A 21,659-nucleotide genomic window follows, 5' to 3' on the forward strand; every position below is an offset into this window, starting at 1 on the left:
GAAAATTTTGTCAAAATTTTATTTCTATATAGAAAATTTTGTCAAAATTTTATCTCTATAGAAAATTTTGTCAATATTGTAGTCCTATAGCAGATTTTTGTCAAAATTTTATTCCTATAGCAGATTTGTCAAAATTTTATTTCCAGAGAAAATTTTGTCAAAAATTTATTTCTATAGAAAATTTTGTCAAATATTTACTTCTATTGAAACTTTTGTCAAAAATTTATTTCTATAGAAAATTTTCTCAAAATGTTATTTCTATAGAAAGTTTTGTCCAAATATTATTTCTATATAGAAAATCTCAAAATTTTAGTTCTATAGAAAATTTTGTTAAAATTTCATTCCTATAGCAGATTTTTGTCAAAATTTTATTTCTATAGAATTTTTCTCAAAATGTCATTTCTAAATAGAAAATTTTCCCAAAATTTTATTTCTATAGAAAATTTTCTCAAAATTTTATTTCAATAGAAAATTTTCTCAAAATTTTATTTCAATAGAAAAATTTCTCAAAATGTTATATTTATAGAAAATTTTGTCAAAATTTTATTTCATTCGTTTTGTTTGTTATTATTGGCTACTCTTCAATCGTTATTGTTGTTTTTGATCTCAGCTTAAAACCATGCATTGATTAAACTACAAGTGTAGCTTAACCAACAGAGGAAAAGTATGCATGTCAAATTTATTTGGGCAAAGCCCTATAGACTGCAAGATGGTTGGATGTACAGCTGTTTCGGAATTACCACATTCCTCATCAGCATCCTCTACTTGCAGCAAAACTGTCAACCAATTATCAGAATAAATTCGGGTAATTCCCTCAATCCAAAGTGAACTTCACTTATATCTATAGGGCTTTGCCCAAATAAATTTGAGTTTGGCAAAGGAAGAGAGATATGCTTGCAAATTTGTTTAGGCAGTAGCCGACTATCAAACCTTTTGTCGGAAGGTTCAGGTGCAGTTCACTTTGGGTTGAGTGAATTACCCGAATTTATTCTGATAATTGGTTGACAGTTTTGCTGCAAGTAGAGGATGCTGATCTCAGCTTTAAAACCATTGCGTTGACAAAACTACAAGAGTCCAAATAAATTTGACATTTGTCAAATTTATTCGGGTAGTTCACTAAACCCAAAGTGAACCACAGCTGAACCTTCCTAAAAAAGGTTTATGACTGTCGGCCTTTGCCTAAATAAATATTTGTACAAACATCTCTCCTTCCTTTGCCAATGCCAAATCACCGTGCTGAGCCAACTGCAACTCAAAATTTTATTTCTATAGAAAATTTTGTCAAAATTTTATTTCTAAAAAAAAAAATTTCAAAATTTATTTTTATAGAAAATTTTGTCAAAATTTTATTTCTATAGAAAAATTTTACCAAAGTTTTACTTCTATAGAAAATTTTATCAACATTTTATTTCTGTAGAAAATTTTGTCAAAATTTTATTTCTGTAGAAAATTTTGTCAAAATTGTATTTCTATAGAAAATTTTGTCAAAATTTTATTTCTATCGAAAATTTTGTCAAAATTTTATTCCTATAGAAATTTTGTCAATATTTATTTCTAAAGTAAATTGTGTCAAAATTTTATTTCTATATAGAAAATTTTGTCAAAATTTTATATCTCTAGAAAATTTTGTCAATATTGTAGTCCTATAGCAGATTTTTGTCAAAATTTTATTTCCAGAGAAAATTTTGTCAAAAAATTATTTCTATAGAAAATTTTGTCAAATATTTACTTTTATTGAAACTTTTGTGAAAATTTTATTTCTATAGAAAATTTTCTCAAAATGTTTTTTCTATAGAAAGTTTTGTCCAAATATTATTTCTATATAGAAAATCTCAAAATTTTAGTTCTACAGAAAATTTTGTTAAAATTTTATTTCAATAGAAAATTTTGTCAATATTTTATTTCTATAGAACATTTTGTCAAAATTATATTTATAAAGAAAATTTTGTCAAAATTTTATTTCTATATCGAACATTTTATTTCTATAGAATTTTTTTTTCCAAAATTTTATTTCTGTCATTATTTTATTTCTATAGAAACTTTTGTCAAAATTTCATTCCTATAGCAGATTTTTGTCAAAATTTTATTTCTATAGAATTTTTCTCAAGATGTTATTTCTATATAGAAAATTTTCTCAAAATTTTATTTCTACAGAAAATTTTCTCAAAATTTTATTTCAATAGAAAATTTTCTCAAAATTTTATTTCTATAGAAAATTTTCTCAAAATGTTATATTTATAGAAAATTTTGTCAATATTTTATTTCTATACAACATTTTATTAAAGTTTTATTTCTATAGAAAATTTTGTCAAAATTTTATTTCTATAGACAATTTTGTCAAAATTTTATTTTGTCAAAATTTTATTCCTATAGAAAATTTGGTCAAAATTTTATTTCTTTAGAAAATTTTGTCAAAAAATTATTTTTGTAGAAATTTTTTTCAAAATTTTGTCATTATTTTATTTCTATATAGAAAATTTTATCAAAATTTTATTTATATATAGAAAATTTTGTCAAAATTTTATTCCTATAGAAAATTTTGAAAAAATTTTATTTCCGTAGAAAATTTTGTCAAAATTTTATTTCATTTTTGTTTTTTATTGTTGGTATTTACTTCAATCATATTTGTTGTTTTGATCTCAGCTTTAAAACCATTGCGTTGACTAAACTACAAGAGTAGCATAACCAACAGAGGAAAAGAATATTTGTCAAATTTATTTGGACAAAGCCTTTTAAACTGCGAGATGGTTGGATGGACTCACGTTTCGGAATTACCACATTGCTCATCAGCATCCTCTACTTGCAGCAAAACTATCAACCAATTATCAGAATAAATTCGGGTAGTTCACTAAACCCAAATTGAATCACACCTGAACCTTCCTAAAAAAGGTTTATGACAGTCGGCCTTTGCCTAAATTAATCTTTGTACAGACGTCTCTTGTTTCCTTTGCCAATGTCAAATCATCGTTTTAAGCCAAATGCAACTCAAAATTTATTTCTATAGAAAATTTTGTCAAATTTTTATTTGTATAGAAAATTTTTTCAAAATTGTATTTGTATAGAAAATTTTGTCAAAATTTTATTTCTATAGAAAAAATTTGTCAAAATTTATTTTTATAGAAAATTTTATTAAAATTTTATTTCCGTTGAAAATGTTGTAAAAATTTTATTTTTATAGAACATTTTATTTCTATAGAAAATTTTGTCAAAATTTTATTTTTATATAAAATTTTGTCAACATTTTATTTTTATAGATAATTTTCTCAAAATTTTATTCCTATAGAAAATGTTGTCAAAATTTTATTTCTATAGAAAATTTTCTCAAAATTTTATTTCTATAGAAAATTTTGTCAAAATTTTATTTCTATAGAAAATTTTGTCAAAATTTTATTCCTATAGAAAATATTGTCAAAATTTGATTTCAACATTGCCTTAAATGTGGTCTAGCTATCCACCATACTCACCTGCTGTTCCCGATGATGGCCTGCGTTCAGACCCATCAAATAATTGAAAAAATATTTGATTGTTTCTTTCATTAACGATGAAAAAATAAAATAATAATAATAACAAGTAAGGAAAGTCTAAAGTCGGGCGGGGCCGACTATATTGTACCCTGCACCACTTTGTAGATCTAAATTTTCGATACCATATCACATCTGTCAAATGTGTTGAGGGCTATATAAAGGTTTGTCCCAAATACATATATTTAAATATCACTCTATCTGGACAGAATTTGATAGACTTCTACAAAATCTATAGACTTAAAATTTAAGTCGGCTAATGCACTAGGGTGGAACACAATGTTAGTAAAAAACCAGTAAGGAAAGTCTAAAGTCGGGCGAGGCCGACTATATTATACCCTGCACCACTTTGTAGATCTAAATTTTCGATACCATATCACATCCGTCAAATGTGTTGGGGGCTATATATAAAGGTTTGTCCCAAATACATACATTTAAATATCACTCGATCTGGACAGAATTTGATAGACTTCTACAAAATCTATAGACTTAAAATTTAAGTCGGCTAATGCACTAGGGTGGAACACAATGTTAGTAAAAAATATGGGAAACGTTTAAATCTGAAGCAATTTTAAGGAAACTTCGAAAAAGTTTATTAATGATTTATCGCTCGATATATATGCATTAGAAGTTTAAGAAAATTATGGTCATTTTTTCAACTATTCGACTAAGCAGTGGCGACGTTACAAGGAAAATGTTGGTATTTTGACCATTTTTGTCGAAATCAGAAAAACATATATATGGGAGCTATATCTAAATCTGAACCGATTTCAACCAAATTTGGCACGCATAGCAACAATGCTAATTCTACTCCATGTGCAAAATTTCAACTAAATCGGAGCAAAAAATTAGCCTCTGTGGTCATATGAGTGTAAATCGGGCGAAAGCTATATATGGGAGCTATATCTAAATCTGAACCGATTTCAACCAAATTTGGCACGCATAGCTACAATGCTCATTCTACTCCCTGTGCAAAATTTCAATTAAATCGGAGTAAAAGATTGGCCTCTGTGGTCATATGAGTGTAAATCGGGCGAAAGCTATATATGGGAGCTATATCTAAATCTGAACCGATTTCCACCAAATTTGACACGCATAGCTATAATGCTAATTCTACTCCCTGTGCAAAATTTCAACTAAATCAGAGCAAAAAATTGGCCTCTGTGGACAAAGGAGTGTAAATCGGGCGAAAGCTATATATGGGAGCTATATCTAAATCTGAACCGATTTGGATGATATTTTGCAAGTTTTTCGAGACTCATAAAATATTGGGATGTACGGAATTTGAGGAAGATCGGTTGATATACACGCCAATTATGACCAGATCGGTGAAAAATATATATGGCAGCTATATCTAAATCTGAACCGATTTTTTCCAAAATCAATAGGGGTCGTCTTTGAGCCGAAACAGGACCCCATACCAAATTTTAGGACAATCGGACTAAAACTGCGAGCTGTACTTTGCACACAAAAATACATCAACAGACAGACAGACGGACAGACAGACAGACAGACAGACAGACAGACAGACGGACATCGCTAAATCGACTCAGAATTTAATTCTAAGACGATCGGTATACTAAACAATGGGTCTCAGACTTTTCCTTCTTGGCGTTACATACAAATGCACAAACTTATTATACCCTGTACCACAGTAGTGGTGAAGGGTATAACAAGGTATTTTGACCATTTTTGTCGAAATCAGAAAGACATATATATGGGAGCTATATCTAAATCTGAACCGATTTCAATCAAATTTGGCACACATGACTATATTACTAATAGTACTCCTAGTGCAAAATTTTAACCAAATTGGGCCAAAACTCTGGCTTCTGGGCCATATAAGTCCATATCAGGCGAAAAATATATATGGAAGCTATATCCAAATCTGAACCGATTTCAATCAAATTTGGCACGCATAGCTACAATGCTAAATCTACTCCCTGTGCAAAATTTCAACCAAATTGGGCCAAAACTCTGGCTTTTAGGACCATATTAGTCCATATCGGGCGAAAGATATATATGGGAGCTATATCTAAATCTGAACCGATTTCAATCAAATTTTGCACACTTGACTATAGTGCTAATTGTTCTTCTTGTGCAAAATTTTAAGCAAATTAGGGTAAAACTCTGGCTGCTGGGTCCATATTAGTGCATATCGGGCGAAAGATATATATGGGAGCTATATCTAAATCTGAACCGATTTCAATCAAATTTTGCGCACTTGATTATACTACTAATTGTACTCCTAGTGCAAAATTGCAACCAAATTCGACCAAAAATCTGGCTTCTGGGGCCATATAAGTCCATATCGGGCGAAAGATATATATGGGAGCTATATCTAAATCTGAACCGATTTCAATCAAATTTTGCACACTTGACTATATGACTAAGTGTTATGTTTGTACAAAATTTCAAGCAAATCGGTATAAAACTTTGGCTGCTGGGTCCATATTAGTGCATATCGGGCGAAAGATATATATGGGAGCTATATCTAAATCTGAACCGATTTCTTCCAAAATCAATAGGGTTCTATTCTGACCCAAATTAGGAACATGTGCCAAATTTGAAGGCGATTGGACTTAAATTGCGACCTAGACTTTGATCACAAAAATGTGTTCACAGACGGACGGACGGACGGACAGACGGACATGTTTATATCGACTCAGGGACCCACCCTGAGCATAATTGCCAAAGACACTATGTGTCTATCTCGTCTCCTTCTGGGTGTTACAAACATATGCACTAACTTATAATACCCTGTTCCACAGTGTGGCGCAGGGTATAAAAATTGGACGTAATAATGAAAGTTGTAATTAACCCTTAAATGCGCACGCTATCTTTTAAGTTACAACAAGAAAACAATTCTTACGTCTTAAAATTTGGACCAAATTCTATGGAATTAAGTTTGTTGTGTTTAATATATCATAATGCTATTTATAAAAATAGTTTTTTTTCCGAAAATTTGATATACTTCTGTGAAATCTGCAGTCAAAATTAAAAATCAAATTTTTACCAAAAATTAAAAAAACTACAAAGTGGGAGTTAAATAATCAATAAACACTGTATTTTTTAAGACACAACAACAATTTTTTGAGAAAAATTTGGTATGCAAATGTTATTATTATTAGTTTATTTAAAATCATAATAAATTATGAAGATAAATACAAAAAAAATAAAGGTACTAACAACTAAGGTTTTCGACCTAATGCAGATGTTATTTATTTACCATTTTGCATAGTATATGTTACTTTCGGATGAATGGGTTATATGGTGCATTTAAGGGTTAAAAATGACACACAAAACTATTTAATTTTATTGACACGATTTTAATGTTACCGAATATCAATATAAACCGAAATACATTTGGAAAACTAATAATAATACTTAAGTATTGATTACAATCAATAAAAACAAATCAAAAATAGTATTACAACATTTTCTTTGAAACATATAATCTTAACAACATTATCTCTATTTCCAATTGATTTCTTGTCTACATTAACTTCTATTGGTAGCCCCAAAGAATATCGTTTATTTTAGATTTTTGTAACTTTCAAAGTTATACCCTTTTCAGAACTTATTAGGAAATTTTTCTTATCATATTTCAATGGTATCTGGGTTTCTGAGCATACAGAAAATTTAAAATTTTTCAAAAGTAATGCCAAGCCCACAGCAGTTTGCATTTTACCAAAACGCATACCAATACAATTACGTGGACCCTCTCCAAATGGCATATAGAGTATAGAATCACGTTGTGCCACATTTTCGGGTGAAAAATTATCAGGATTGAATTGATGAGGATTTGGATAGTAGCGTTCATCATGATGTATAGCAGAGACGGGAATTAGAACAGGCATGCCTTTTTTAATGACATACTTGGGATGACCGGGTACTTCATAATCTTCCAAGGCTTGTCGATTCAAAACCGGTACAACAGTATACAACCGTAGGGTTTCTGAAAGTGAAGAATTTTTTTTATTAGAAAATCAGTGAATAGAAGAGTTTTTCTTTTTTAGAAACAATGAATCCTTATTTATATTATTACCACTCCTGTACCAAGGGACTAAAAGCACCTTCATGCATTCATCAACTATATAACAACTACCCTGTATAATTTGATCCAAATAGGGTATATCTATCAAATTCTCATATGAAAACTTATCATCGTTGATTGCTAAGAGCTGTGAAACTTATTCACGCGCTGACGGGTCAATTCGTATAAAATATAACCCATGGTCGTGGATTAAGTCTCAAAGCCAGCATTGAAAAACACATGGGCCTGGGCTCAGTCACCTTTGGTAACTGGACTGTGATTGATCCGAAGTTATGCGCAAGGTTTTTCAACCGACAGTTTAAGTTAAGCATCTTGAGAGTGATAGAGCGAAGAGAAGACTCATTCATCGCATCCGTCGTCCGCGTGCCAGCGACACAACATTTTCCACAGCCTAAGTTAGCAATCATTCATACTGGAATAAATTATGTTGGAATACTGGAAGTTAAGTACTAGACTCATTCTTTTGCCTTTGGAATCACTCATTATACCCAATGTCTGGAAAAATTGGTAAGGCGATTTCACTACAGACGCCAGGCAAAGACTCGAGTGAACTTTATGTACAATTTTCCATTTGCCAATCATCAATGTTAGGTTAGGTTAGGTTAGGTTATGTGGCAGCCCGATGTATCAGGCTCACTTAGGTTATTCAGTCCATTGTGATACAACAGTGGTGAACCTCTCTCTTATCACTGAGTGCTGCCCGATTCCATTTTAAGCTCAATGACAAGGGAACTCCTTTTTTATAACCGAGTCCTAACGGGGTTCCACATTCCAGTGAAACCACTTAGAGAAGCTTTGAAACTCTCAGAAATGTCACCAGCATTACTGAGGTGGGATAATCCACCGCTGAAAAACTTTTTGGTGTTCGGTCGTAGCAGGAATCGATTCCACGACCTTGTGTATGCAAGGTGGGCATGTTAACCACTGCATCACGGTGACTCCCTGCCAATCATCAATACGAATTCCGTAAAGTGTCATATCAGCATAAATAAATAGTGGATTCAACCAGTCCAAGCAGAGTCATAGGTCGGTCCTTGGGGACATTCGATGCGGTCAACTATGCAAGACTGTTCATGGACTTCGACAACACGTCATATCCGACAGGAATCAAACAGTGGCTTCTAATTACCTGTGCGGATGCTAGTCGCATGTGGAATTTAGGGATAAAAATTCTAGGTCCCGTAAAGTCAGTTCCTCAAGGTGGGGTGATATCTCTGGCACTGTTTATCCTCTACCTTTCCTCTATTTCACTCCCTCTTACCGGCGTCGAGATTGTACCATCCGCGCTTATTGTAGATAATATAAGCGATCGATTTTTGCTGATCTTACCAGTTTTTTCACTTCTAGAAATTTGAGGATTTCCGGCAACAAATCTTCAGCCACACTATTCTGTACATGGAAGGCAGAATTACGCAGGAATCTGAATGTCAGAGACGACGACAATATAATTCTGACTACAGAATATCCCAAGATTCTCGCAAATACATTCGATTGCCTTTTCAAGTCGTCTGCTTATTTCATTGCAATTTGTGATAAGCTCCGCCGTATAAACAAGGTCCTCCATTCGTTTGCCTGCAGTACTTAGGGTGGGAGAAGAGAAACCTTCTTGACTACATATAAGGCAATTGGGAGGTCAGAGGTATAAATTTATTCAGCCCCAGTGTGAACACTTCAGGAAAGTGACACGTGGAGGAAATACATTCAGACCTCCCCGAACGCTGCCTTTACAATTGCGATAGGATGTCTGTGCAGTACACTGCTGGATCACTTTTCGTGGATACTAAGATCATCTCTGTGCGTCGACACAATTGCATGTTGTCAAAGCAGGATCTCTTACTCCAGGAATGTACGAGTTGACCTTTACCTTCTAGTGTGTGAGATTAGCGTTACAAAAGGGAGTCTCTACGTCAGGCAGCATAACCGACAGATCTAAACACGATTCATGAGTATACTGTAGCTGAAGCGGTGCGAAGATACAAGGTTAATCCAGTTCTTGGAGCTCCACCACAGCCCATGCATCGGGGGAAACAGACCTTCCATGGCATATCAAGGTAGTTTTGGCCCAACTAAGGTCAGGCATGTAAAGTCGCCTCAACTCCTACCTGTCAGTGATTGAGAGCTGCATAGCCGACATGTTTTCCATCTACAAAGAAGGACCATATACCACGCGACCCATGGTTACTTGCCTAGAAGCCTACCCGACTCACCACCCAACCACTCTGGACCATTTTATTCGCAGAGTTTACAAAAGACAGCATCTACATCAGACATCATATCAACAAATCTGATATCATCAATCAACAAATCATATCAACAAATCTGAAGCGTTGAGAAGTTATAAAGTTAGTCCTGTTCTCGGATCTCCAAAACCATAGCACCTGAGAAACACGGCAGACCATGGTAGTTTTGACCCAATTAAGATCAGACAAGTAAAATCGCCTCAACTCCTACCTGTCAGTGATTGAAAGCTGCATAGCCGACGTGTATGCCATCTACAACGAAGGACCACATTCCACGCGACCCCCGGGTGCTTGCCTAGAAGCCTACCCGACTCACCACAAGATCACTTTGGACCATTTTAGTCGCAGAGTTTACAAAAGACAGCATCTACATCAGACATCATATCAACAAATCTGAAGAGGATTCATGAGGTTACTATAGCTGAAGCATTGAGAAGTTATAACTTTAATCCTGTTCTCGGAGCTCCATCACCGCCCATAGCACCTGAGGAAACATACCTCCCACGGCAGACCAGGGTAGTTTTGACCCAATCAAGATCAGACAAGTAAAATCGCCTCATCTCCTACTTGTCAGTGATTGAAAGCTGCCTAGCCGATGTGTATCCCATCTACAACGAAGGATCACATGCCACGCGACCCCCGGGTGCTTGCCTAGAAGCCTACCCGACTCAACACCAGATCACTCTGGTCCATTTTAGTCGCAGAGTTTACAAAAAACAGCGTCTACATCAGACATCATATCAACAAATCTGAAGAGGATTCATGAGGTTACTATAGCTGAAGCGTTGAGAAGTTATAAAGTTAATCCTGTTCTCGGAGCTCCAACATCACCTGAGGAAACAGACCTCCCACGGCAGACCAGGGTAGTATTGACCCAATTAAAATCAGACAAGTAAAATCGCCTCAACTCCTACCTGTCAGTGATTGAAAGCTGCCTAGCCGACGTGTATCCCATCTACAACGAAGGATCACAGGCCACGCGACTTCCGGGTGCTTGCCTAGAAGTCTACCCGACTCAACACCAGATTACTCTGGACCATAGCCACTGAGGAAACAGACCTCCCAGGGCAGACCAGGGTAGTTTTGACCCAATTAAGATCAGACAAGTAAAATCGCCTCAACTCCTACCTGTCAGTGATTAAAAGCTGCATAGTCGACGTGTATCCCATCTACAACGAAGGACCACATGCCACGCGACCCCTGGTTGCTTGCCTAGAAGCCACCACCAGATCACTCTGGACCATTTTAGTCGTAGAGTTCCTTGATCTGATCTCAAGCTGATGTACTAAAGCGCAAAAAATGGATGCAATCACAACAAAAACCAACACGGGCCTGGGCTGTTATCCCTTCCAGATTTAGGTTTGTCATATCATATCACAATGTTGTGACTTCATTAGTTTCTTATTCTTCACATCAATTAACATGGCCAAGAAATCTTTGCATCCAACATCCCGGTAGTCTACTGTCTCCTTGAGAAATCCCTAGCAATAAGTTGATGACATCTTCGGGAAAGAATTTGAAACGTAATCTCTTGGCAAACTAAGGATAACTGTTACTAAATGTCAAACGGCAAATGCATTGTTCTCCCAACCTTTTGTAATCAAATTTCCGAAATTCGCCATGGAGATTCTTGGGGTATTTTACCTCAAGTGAAAGTGCGTGAGAATTTATCGCCATTTCTGCGCATTTATCACCATTTCTGATCATCGATAAGAAACAATTGCCCGGATAAGGGATCATATTTTTCATTGTGGTAGAAACCATTGACGGTGAACTTATTAAAAATTTTAATGAGGTAAATTTTTTTATCAAAACCGAATCCAATAGAATTGATGTGGGTCTGTAGTAGTAGTAGTATATATGGCAAGAATACTACTACTACTCTCCAAAAATGTTAGTTTTTGCCAAAACCAGACGCATTACCAATCAGTACATAAAGTTCTTCACTGATAATACCTTTGGAAAACAAATTACAATAATTGTCATTTCGATCGATAGCACAGGTTTGGTCACGGTAACTGGCACAAAAAATATACAAACATACGCAACGCTTGAATGAAACTAAAATTGTTGAGGATGTGATTATCGCTTTCGTCATAAATGGATTTTTGGCAATTGTTTCCAAATCATCACTTTTAGTTGTGTTAAATGTGGTATCCACGCGAATTTTGATTAGATAGGACGTGTATAAAGAGCCATTGTTTTTCTAATAATCTCTTTGGGAATTACTTCTAAACTCTCTAACAAGAAGAGAAGAGTAATTTATAATGGAATATTCGCTTGAATGAAACTAAAACAGTATGGTCATTGCTTTAATGATAAACGAGTTTTTGGTAATTTTTTGCAATATTTTTGCAAACTCATCATATTTTTTTTATTTTCAAAATAGAAAACAGGTGTATCTATGGGATTGTCGATTAGATAGCTGGTTTTTTCTTATGCTCTTTCTTTGGGAATTTTTTTTAAACTCTCTGACAATAAGAAGAAGAATAATTGATAGTGCAATATCTATACAAGTAAAGAATAAGAATTAGATACAAGAAATACATAAATTCAGTATTCATTTAAGTAACCTTGGTTGTCATCTGAATAGCCAAGATAAGTAGACATTTTTTGCTATTAGAATAAAATAATATTTCCTCCTAAAACGTAATTTTTCGCCCAATTTTATTTGGATTCTAGCTTAGGTTAGGTTAGGTGGCAGCCCGATATATCAGGCTCACTTAGACTATTCAGTCCATTGTGATACCACATTGGTGAACTTCTCTCTTATCACTGAGTGCTGCCCGATACCATGTTAAGCTCAATGACAAGGGACATCCTCTTTATAGCCGAGTCCGAACGGCGTTCCACACTGCAGTGAAACCACTTAGAGAAGCTTTGAAACCCTCAAAAATGACACCAGCATTACTGAGGTGGGATAATCCACCGCTGAAAAACTTTTTGGTGTTCGGTCAAAGCAGGAATCGAACCCACGACCTTGTATATGCAAGGCGGGCATGCTAACCATTGCACCACGGTGGCTGCCAAACTGTCATCACCAAACTGCTGCCACTGCCATCCCCAATCGAATTACTTGAGTTGCGGTAACGCTTGCCGATGGCATGGTCTCTTAAAACCTCCTAACACCGTCATCTAAATTGTAAGTAAGTCCATACGTGGTATATATTAAATCAAACAAGTATATACGGCCGTAAGTTCGGCCAGGCCGAAGCTTATATACCCTCCACCATGGATTGCGTAGAAACTTCTTCTAAACACTGCCATCCCCAATCGAATTAATTGAGTTGCGGTAACGCTTGCCGATGGCAAGGTCTCTTATCTTAAAACCTCCTAACACCACCTTCTAAATTGTATGTAAGTCCATACGTGGTATATATTAAATCAAAAAAGATCGATCCAATACGTATAAAATTCAGTTTGACAAAGTAGACGTAACATTTTGACAAAATTTTCTACAGAAATAAAATTTTAACAAAATTTTCTATAGAAATAAAATTTTCACAAAATTTTCTACAGAAATAAAAATTTTGACAAAATTTTCTATAGAAATAAACTTTTGAAAAAAAATATTGTATAGAAATAAAATCTTGGAGAACGTTTTATATGGGGGCTATATATAATTATGGACCGATGTGGGCCAATTCTGGCATGGTTGTTAAAGATCATATACTAACACCATGTTCAAAATTACAACCGGATTGGATGAAATTTGCTTCTCTTGGAGACTTCGCAAGCCAAATCTGGAGATCGGCTTATATGGGGGCTATATATAATTATGAACCGATGTGGACCAATTTTTGCATGGTTGTTAGAGACCATATAACAATATCATGTACCAAATTTCAGGCGGATCGGATGCAATTTGCTTCTCTTTGAAGCTCCGCAACCCAAATCTGGGGATCGGTTTATATGGGCGCTATATATAATTATGGACCGATGTGGACCAAGTTTTGCACGGTTGTTAGAGACCATATACCAATACCATGTACCAAATTTCAGGCGGATCGGATGCAATTTGCTTCTCTTTGAGGCTCCGCATGCCAAATCTGCGGATCGGTTTATATGGGGGCTATATATAATTTAGGACCGATGTGGACCAATTTTTGAATGATTGTTAGAGACCATATACCAACACCATGTACCAAATTTCAGCCGGATCGGATGAAATATGCTTCTCTTAGAGGCTCCACAAGCCAAATCTGGGGATCGGTTTATATGGGGGCTATATATAATTAAGGACCGATATGGACCAATTTTTGCATGGTTGTTAGAGACCATATACCAACATCATGTACCAAATTTCAGCCGGATCGGATGAAATTTGCTTCTCTTTGAGGCTCCGCAAGCCAAATCTGGGGATCGGTTTATATGGGGGCTATATATAATTATAGACCGATGTGGACCAATTTTTGCATGATTGTTAGAGACCACATACCAACACCATGTACCAAATTTCAGCCGGATCGGATGAAATATGCTTTTCTTAGAGGCTCCACAAGCCAAATCTGGGAATCGGTTTATATGGGGGCTATATATAATTATGGACCGATGTGGACCAATTTTTGCATGATTGTTAGAGACCATATACCAACACCATATACCAAATTTCAGCCGGATCGGATGAAATATGGTTCTGTAAGAGGCTCCACAAGCCAAATCTGAGGGTCCCTTTATATGGGGGCTATACGTAAAAGTGGACCGATATGGCCCATTTTCAATACTATCTGACCTACATCGATAACAACTACTTGTGCCAAGTTTCAAGTCGATAGCTTGTTTCGTTCGGAAGTTAGCGTGATTTCAACAGACGGACATGCTTAGATCGACTCAGAATTTCACCACGACCCAGAATATATATACTTTATGGGGTCTTAGAGCAATATTTCGATGTGTTACAAACGGAATGACAAAGTTAATATACCCCCATCCTATGATGGAGGGTATACAAAGACCGATTAAATACGTCTATAATTCAGTTTTACAAAATTTTCTAAAAAAATTAAATTTTAACAAAATTTTCTATAGAAATAAAATGTTGACAAAGTTTTCTATAGAAATAAAGTTTTAAGAAAATTTTCTATAGAAATGGAATTTTAACAAATTTTTCTATAGAAATAATATTTTAACACAATTTTCTATAGAAATAAAATTTTAACAAAATTTTCTATAGAAATAACATTTTGACAAAATTTTCTATAGAAATAACATTTTGACAAAATTTTCTATAGAAATAAAATTTAGATAGATTATTTTCGGCTCGAGTGGCAACCATTATTATGAACCGATGTGGACCAATTTTTTGTGATAGGAGATCGGCTATATGTAACTATAGACCGATATGGACCAATTTTGGTATGGTTCTTAGCGGCCATATACTAACACCGCGTTCCAAATTTGAACGGGATCAGATGAATTTTGCTCCTCCAAGAGGCTCCGGAGATCAAATCTGGAGAACGGTTTATATGGGGGCTATATATAATTATGGACCGATATGGACCAATTCTGGCACGGTTGTTAGAGACCATATACTAACACCATGTTCCAAATTTCAACCGGATCGGATGAAATTTGCCCCTCCAAGAGGCTCCAAAACCAAATATGGGGATCGGTTTATATGGGGGCTATATATAATTATGGACCGATATGGGCTAATTTTTGCATGGTTGTTAAAGACCCTATACTTACACCACGTATCAAATTTCAACCGGATCGGATGAATTTTGCTTCTCCAAAAGACTCCGGAAGTCAAATCTGGTGATAGGTTTATATGGGAGCTATGCGTAAAAGTAGTCAAATATGGTCCATTTGCAATACCATCCAACCTACCTCAATAACAACTACTTTTGGAACAATTAAATGTCCAAATTCGAGAAAAACGTCCTGGCTTAGAACTCAAAAAAAAATAATTTTTCATCAAGACAACGCACCTGCGCACAAGAGTGTTTTAACAATGGCTAAAATCAACGAGTTAAAGTACGAGTTGCTTGACCACCCACCTTATTCTCCTGATTTAGCTCCCAGGGACTTTTACTTGTTTCCAAATCTAAAAAAAATTCCTTGCTGGCAAGCGTTTTACCTCAAATGAAGATGCAATTGCATTTGTAAACCTCTATTTTGAAGACCTTGAGGAAAACTAGTTTAATCAAGGGATAGAATTGTTAGAAAAGCGTTGGACTAAGTGAATTGAAGTTTCAGGAGATTATATTGAAAAATAAAAATATTTTTGAAAAACTAACTATTCTCTTTCATTGATAGGCTAAGAAGTTTCCGAACCGCCCTCGTAGCTTGTTTCGTTCGGAAGTTGGCCTGATTTCGACAGACGGACGGACGAACGATGTGTTACAAACAGAATGACAAAATCAATATACCCCCCCCCCCATCGTATGGGGGAGGATATAAAACCACACGATTTTCGAAAGGATTATGTGGTGCATGAGTGATCCTCATAAAACGGTACCCACCTTACGGGAAATTGGTGCAAATTACCACTGACGGACCTATCACAGGACTTGTACGGATGCTCTAGTTTATTGCAATTTTTAAATCTTGTGGGTTCAACATATTTTCTGACATATAATAAAAAAACAATCTGTAGCTCACTAATAGATGTTCAAAATGAAATAGAGTTTTATGAGGTTGCCCGAAGACCGATTCATGGGAACTTGCCTACACTATCCCAGGAAGTGTTCTTTGAAATGAGTCCAAGTAGTGTCCTAAAGTGTACATTTATTCCGTCAATGACAAACCAATGTTAAAGTGACCAGTCCCTTCCAAACATTTTGACCAAAACTAGGGCTAGTCCAGTACGGGACTAGTCCTTGACTAGTCCCGTACTGGTTCTGGCGTTGATCCATTTTCCGTAGGATATGTCGATTATTTCCAAGATCAATAGGTTTGCGTTCAGGGCGAAATACCAAAATTTTAGACGCTTGGACTTAATTTACTTTGAACACAAAAATACATGAGCAGGTAGACGAATTTAATTAATTTAAACAATGGATCACAGACTGTTACTTCTGGACGTTAAATACAAACGCACAGCAGTGGTAAAGGGTATAAATAATTCTTCAAAATTTTATTGAATAGTCCATACCTGATATAATTTGATCCAAATAGGGCATATCCTTCATATTCTCATAAGTGAATTTGCCATTGTTATTGGCAAACATCTGTTGAACCTCTTCGCGAGCTCTCTGCTGGATATCCTCATGTCGAGCCATTTCATACAAGGCAAAACCCATGGTGGTCGATGATGTCTCAAAGCCGGCATTAAAAAAAACATGGGCCTGACCGGTTATCTCCTCGATGGTTAAATTTGTCAAATCATCACCATGTTCGGATCGCATTAATTTCTTATTTTTCAAATCGATCAACATATCCATAAAATCATTGCGTCTAACATTGTTCTTCTCACGATAGTCTACGGTTTCTTTGACAATTCGCAAAAAGAATTCGATTACATCATCCGGAAACATTTTGAAATGTAATTTTCTTGCCAAATTGGGAAAACTATTTATAAAGGCCATAATTAAGCTGCCATGTCTGCGCTCCTCTAAACTTTTGCGACCGAATTGTCGAAATTCTGCATTGGGATTTTTCAAGCTGCCACATTCAATACCAAAGGCACAAGATCCAATAACATCCGTAGTAAAACGGGCCAACATTTCTCGCATTTCTATTACGGGACTCGCTTCGCTCATTTTTCCCAAGACCTCTATGAATTCATCACATATCTCAGTGACAATGGGGAACATTAACTTCATTTTACCCGAAGTGAAGGTGGGCGACAGTTTATTACGCATTCGTCTCCATTTGTGGCCATCGATGAGGAACAACTGTCCCGATAATGGATCATCTTCTGCATTGTGATAGAAACCACGATCGGTGAATTTGTTGAAATCTTTGATAAGGACATTCTTTATCAATGCTGGATCCAATATAAAGGCCGTGGGTCTATTAAAAAAATAGAAACCCAAAAAGGGTCCAGAATTCTTGAATTTATCATAGTATTCTTGCCAAATATCTCCGAAACTTTTAGTTTTTGCCAAGCCAGCCATATTGCCCATCAATGGATATGGATCTTCACTCACAATGCCTTGAGATTTCCAATACGATAAAGTCTTATGCATGGAATATACAAAATAGGCAAATAAAGCCAATGCGGCATATAGCAAAACCCCGGTGATTCCCATTATACCGAGGGGGGTAGTGAGATTTAAAAGGCCGTACGTAAGTTAACACGAGTGAGATTGAATCGCAACTGAGCTATATGTCATTGGTCACACGGAATTTAAGGCGAACAATGTTTTGGCAATCTTTGATAGGTTTTTGTTAATTCATCGTGTTGTGGTGGTCAAGTAACTGTTAACTCATTTCTACTATGCACTACTATCGATAGCATTATTATTGATAAGATAGTGTGGTAGCTAGACTCTCACAATTTGTTCTTCTCTTTCTCTCAAACACACACACACATTTTCTCTTTGTTTTTAAGCTTACTTATAAGAGTGATTCTTGTTCACCACTTTTTCTCACCTCTCTTTCCCTCTATCTATCTTACTTCTTAACCTATTGGATCAGAGAAGTAAAACAAAAATCTATCCTTATTTTAGAGCACGAATGATAAGAGAGCAATGTGTTTGTATGAGTGTAAATGTCCGCTCTTTTTGGTAATTATCTATTATGGCTATTTGTGCTTGCTTGCATAAATACCAGGGATAGAAAAAGCAGTACTATAGTACTTTTTTCAATACTTTTTCACTCTGAGCAGTACCGTTGTACCCCCGTGAATGATTTAGTACCTTTTGTGTATACAATTTTGTGCCGATATCAGTACAATGGTACAATATGGTTTTGACAAAATATTTTGAGCAAGACTTTAACAAACTTATTCGCTAACGCTCTGTTAAAAATTTGTCAAAACAGACAATTTCACGCGGGAAGAAAATCACTACTTTCTAAAAGCCAGAGGCAAAAATACGAGTTTCTTGTCGGAAAATCACATGTTTTTTACCTATATTATGCTTCCACACGAAGACTTTCTAGATAGGAATAATGCGAACCATTACAGTCACGGTTGAAACTTGAGACAAAAATAATTTACCAACATTTTACCAAGGGAGCCACCGTGGTGCAATGGTTAGGTTAGGATAGGTTAAAGTGGCAGACCGATTAAATTTCAGACTCACTTAGACTATTCAGTCCATTGTGATACCACATTTACCTAAAAGTACCTATTACATATGGGCACTTCTAGTCTTAACCACTGAACCTTCTCTATTATTTACTTTTGTGGAACCAACCAGATTGCTCCAAAAACATTAACAAACTACTTAAGTTAACGTTTTCCACGTCCGCCAGTAATCTAAAGCTATATGCTCCTAAAATTTGCTTACGCCTTACACAAAAAGCAGGACACTCACACAAGAGGTGTTTAATTGATTCCTTTTCCTCCACATCATGACAACTTATACAATAGTCATTTTACTTCGCACCTATAGTTTTTGCAAATTCGCCTATCAGGCAGCGACCCGTTATAGCAGATATCAGGAGTGCTATCTGACGCCTTGAGAACACTAGCATATCTAGTGTGCGGTTTAGGTTTAAATGGGACCATATTTTCTTGGTGTCGTTACAACCCTTGCAATTCTCCCATCGAATATTGGCCATCATAACAGCCTTCTCACGCAGTAAGAGCTTGCAGGTGGCCAGAGGCCTACCAACAGATTCTAGTTCCCCTGGAATATGTAAGGTAGTCCCTAGCCTTGCTAACACATCTGCTTCGCAGTTCCCCGGTATGTTCCTATGGCCAGGCACCAATATTAGGTGAATATTGTACTGCTCAGCCATCTCGTTGAGAGATTTGCGGCAGTCTATGGCTGTTTTCGAGTTAAGGAACACAGAGTCCAAGGATTTTATTGCAGGTTGACTGTCTGAGTATATATTAATGCCAATATTTGTTGGAACATTACTTCTCAGCCAATTCACCACCTCTCTTATTGCCAATATTTCAGCCTGAAAAACACTACAGTGATTAGGTAATCTTTTCGCATCTTTTCGATTTTCCAGATCTTTAGAATATACTCCGAACCCCACTTGTCCATTCAATTTGGAGCCATCAATATAGAAATCTATATATCTTTTATTATGGTGCAATGGTTAGCATGTCCGCCTTGCATACACAAGGTCGTGGGTTCGATTCCTGCTTCGACCGAACACCAAAAAATTTTTCAGCGGTGGATTATCCCACCTCACTAATAATGGTGACATTTCTGAGGGATTCAAAGCTTCTCTAAATGGTTCCACTGCAATGTGGAACGCCGTTCGGACATGGCTATAAAAAGGAGGTCCCTTGTCATTGAGTTTAACATGGAATCGGACAGCACTCAGTGAGAAGAGAGAAGTTCACCAATGTGGTATCACAATGGACTGAATAGTCTAAGTGAGCCTGATACATCGGGCTGCCACCTAACCTAACCTAACCTAACATTTTACCAAATAAATATTATTTTGCAAAAATTTATTTCTTCATAGAGTTTTGTCAAAATTGTATTTCTATAGAAAAAATTTTCAATTTCTATACCCTCCACCATAGGATGGGGGGGTATATTAACTTTGTCATTCCGTTTGTAACACATCGAATTATTGCTCTAACACCCCATACAGTATATATATATTCTGGGTCGTGGTGAAATTCTGAGTCGATCTAAGCATGTCCGTCCGTCCGTCTGTTGAAATCACGCTAACTTCCGAACGAAACAAGCTATCGACTTAAAACTTGGCACAAGTAGTTTTTATTGATGTAGGTCGGATGGTATTGCAAATGGGCCATATCGGACCTTTTTTATACGTATCGCCCCCATATAAACCGACGCTCAGATTTGGCTTGCGGAGCCTCTTGGAGGAGCAAAATTAATCCGATCCGGTGGAAATGATACATGGTGTTAGTATATGGTCTCTAACAACCATGCAAAAATTGGTCCACATCGGTCCATAATTACATATAGCCCCCCTATAAAAAGATCCCCAGAATTGGCTTGCGGAGCCTCTAAGAGAAGCAAATTTCATCCGATCCGGCTGATATTTGGTACATCATGTTAGTATATGGTATCTAACAAACATGCAGGAATTGCTCCATATCGGTCCATAATTGTATATAGCCCACATAAACCGATCCCCAGATTTGACTTTCGGAGCTCTTGGAGGAGCAATATTCATCCGATCCGATTGAAATTTGGTACATTTCACTAGTGTATGGCCGATAACAACCATGCCAAAATTGGTCCATGCCCAATCACACAAAAATTGGTCCATATCGGTTCACTGCCACTCGAGCCAAAAATAATCTACCAAGATTTTATTTCTATAGAAAATTTTGTCAAAATTTTATTACCATACAAAATTTTGTCAAGATTTTATTTCTATAGAAAATTTTGTCAGTATTTTATTTCTAAAGAAAATTTTGTTCAATTTTCAAAATTTGATTTCTATAAAAAGTGTTGACAAAATTTTATTTCTGTAGAAAAATTTATTACAATCTTAGTTCATTAGAAAATTTTGTCAAATTTTCATTTCTGTAGAAAATTTTGCCAAATTTTCATTTCTGTAGAAAATTTTTCCAAAATATTATTTCTATAGAAAATTTTGTCAATATTTTCTGTAGAAATAAAAAAAATTGTCTAAATTTTATTTCTATAGAAAATTTTGTCAAAATTGTATTTCTATAGAAAATTTTGCCAAATTTTATTTCCATAGAAAATTTTGCTGAAATTTTATTTCTATTTATCAAAATTTTAATTCTATAGATAATTTTGTCTAAATTTTATTTTTATATAAAAT

General features: G+C 35.4%; 1 protein-coding gene across 1 annotated transcript; it reads right to left on the bottom strand.

Moving 5' to 3' along the window:
* Positions 1 to 6,829: 6,829 nt before the first annotated feature.
* Positions 6,830 to 18,107, bottom strand: LOC142238763 (putative cytochrome P450 6a21). Its single transcript, XM_075310487.1, has 2 exons — positions 16,915 to 18,107; positions 6,830 to 7,479 (listed from the first exon to the last, which is right to left on the bottom strand). The coding sequence occupies exons 1-2, from the start codon at positions 18,011 to 18,013 to the stop codon at positions 7,061 to 7,063; spliced, it is 1,518 nt and encodes a 505-aa protein (XP_075166602.1). The 5' UTR covers positions 18,014 to 18,107; the 3' UTR covers positions 6,830 to 7,060.
* Between the last annotated feature and the right edge of the window lie 3,552 nt (positions 18,108 to 21,659).

Source organism: Haematobia irritans, chromosome 5 (genome assembly GCF_050003625.1).
Source record: "Haematobia irritans isolate KBUSLIRL chromosome 5, ASM5000362v1, whole genome shotgun sequence".
NCBI lineage: Eukaryota > Metazoa > Arthropoda > Insecta > Diptera > Muscidae > Haematobia > Haematobia irritans.

Excerpts from the sequence above, each read along its gene's own strand:
- LOC142238763 (XM_075310487.1), bottom strand. The coding sequence starts at position 18,013 with ATGGGAATCACCGGGGTTTTGCTATATGCCGCATTGGCTTTATTTGCC. Across the intron at positions 7,480-16,914 it reads TTTGGATCAAATTATATCAG|AAACCCTACGGTTGTATACT; the intron begins GTATGGACTATT and ends CTTCACTTTCAG.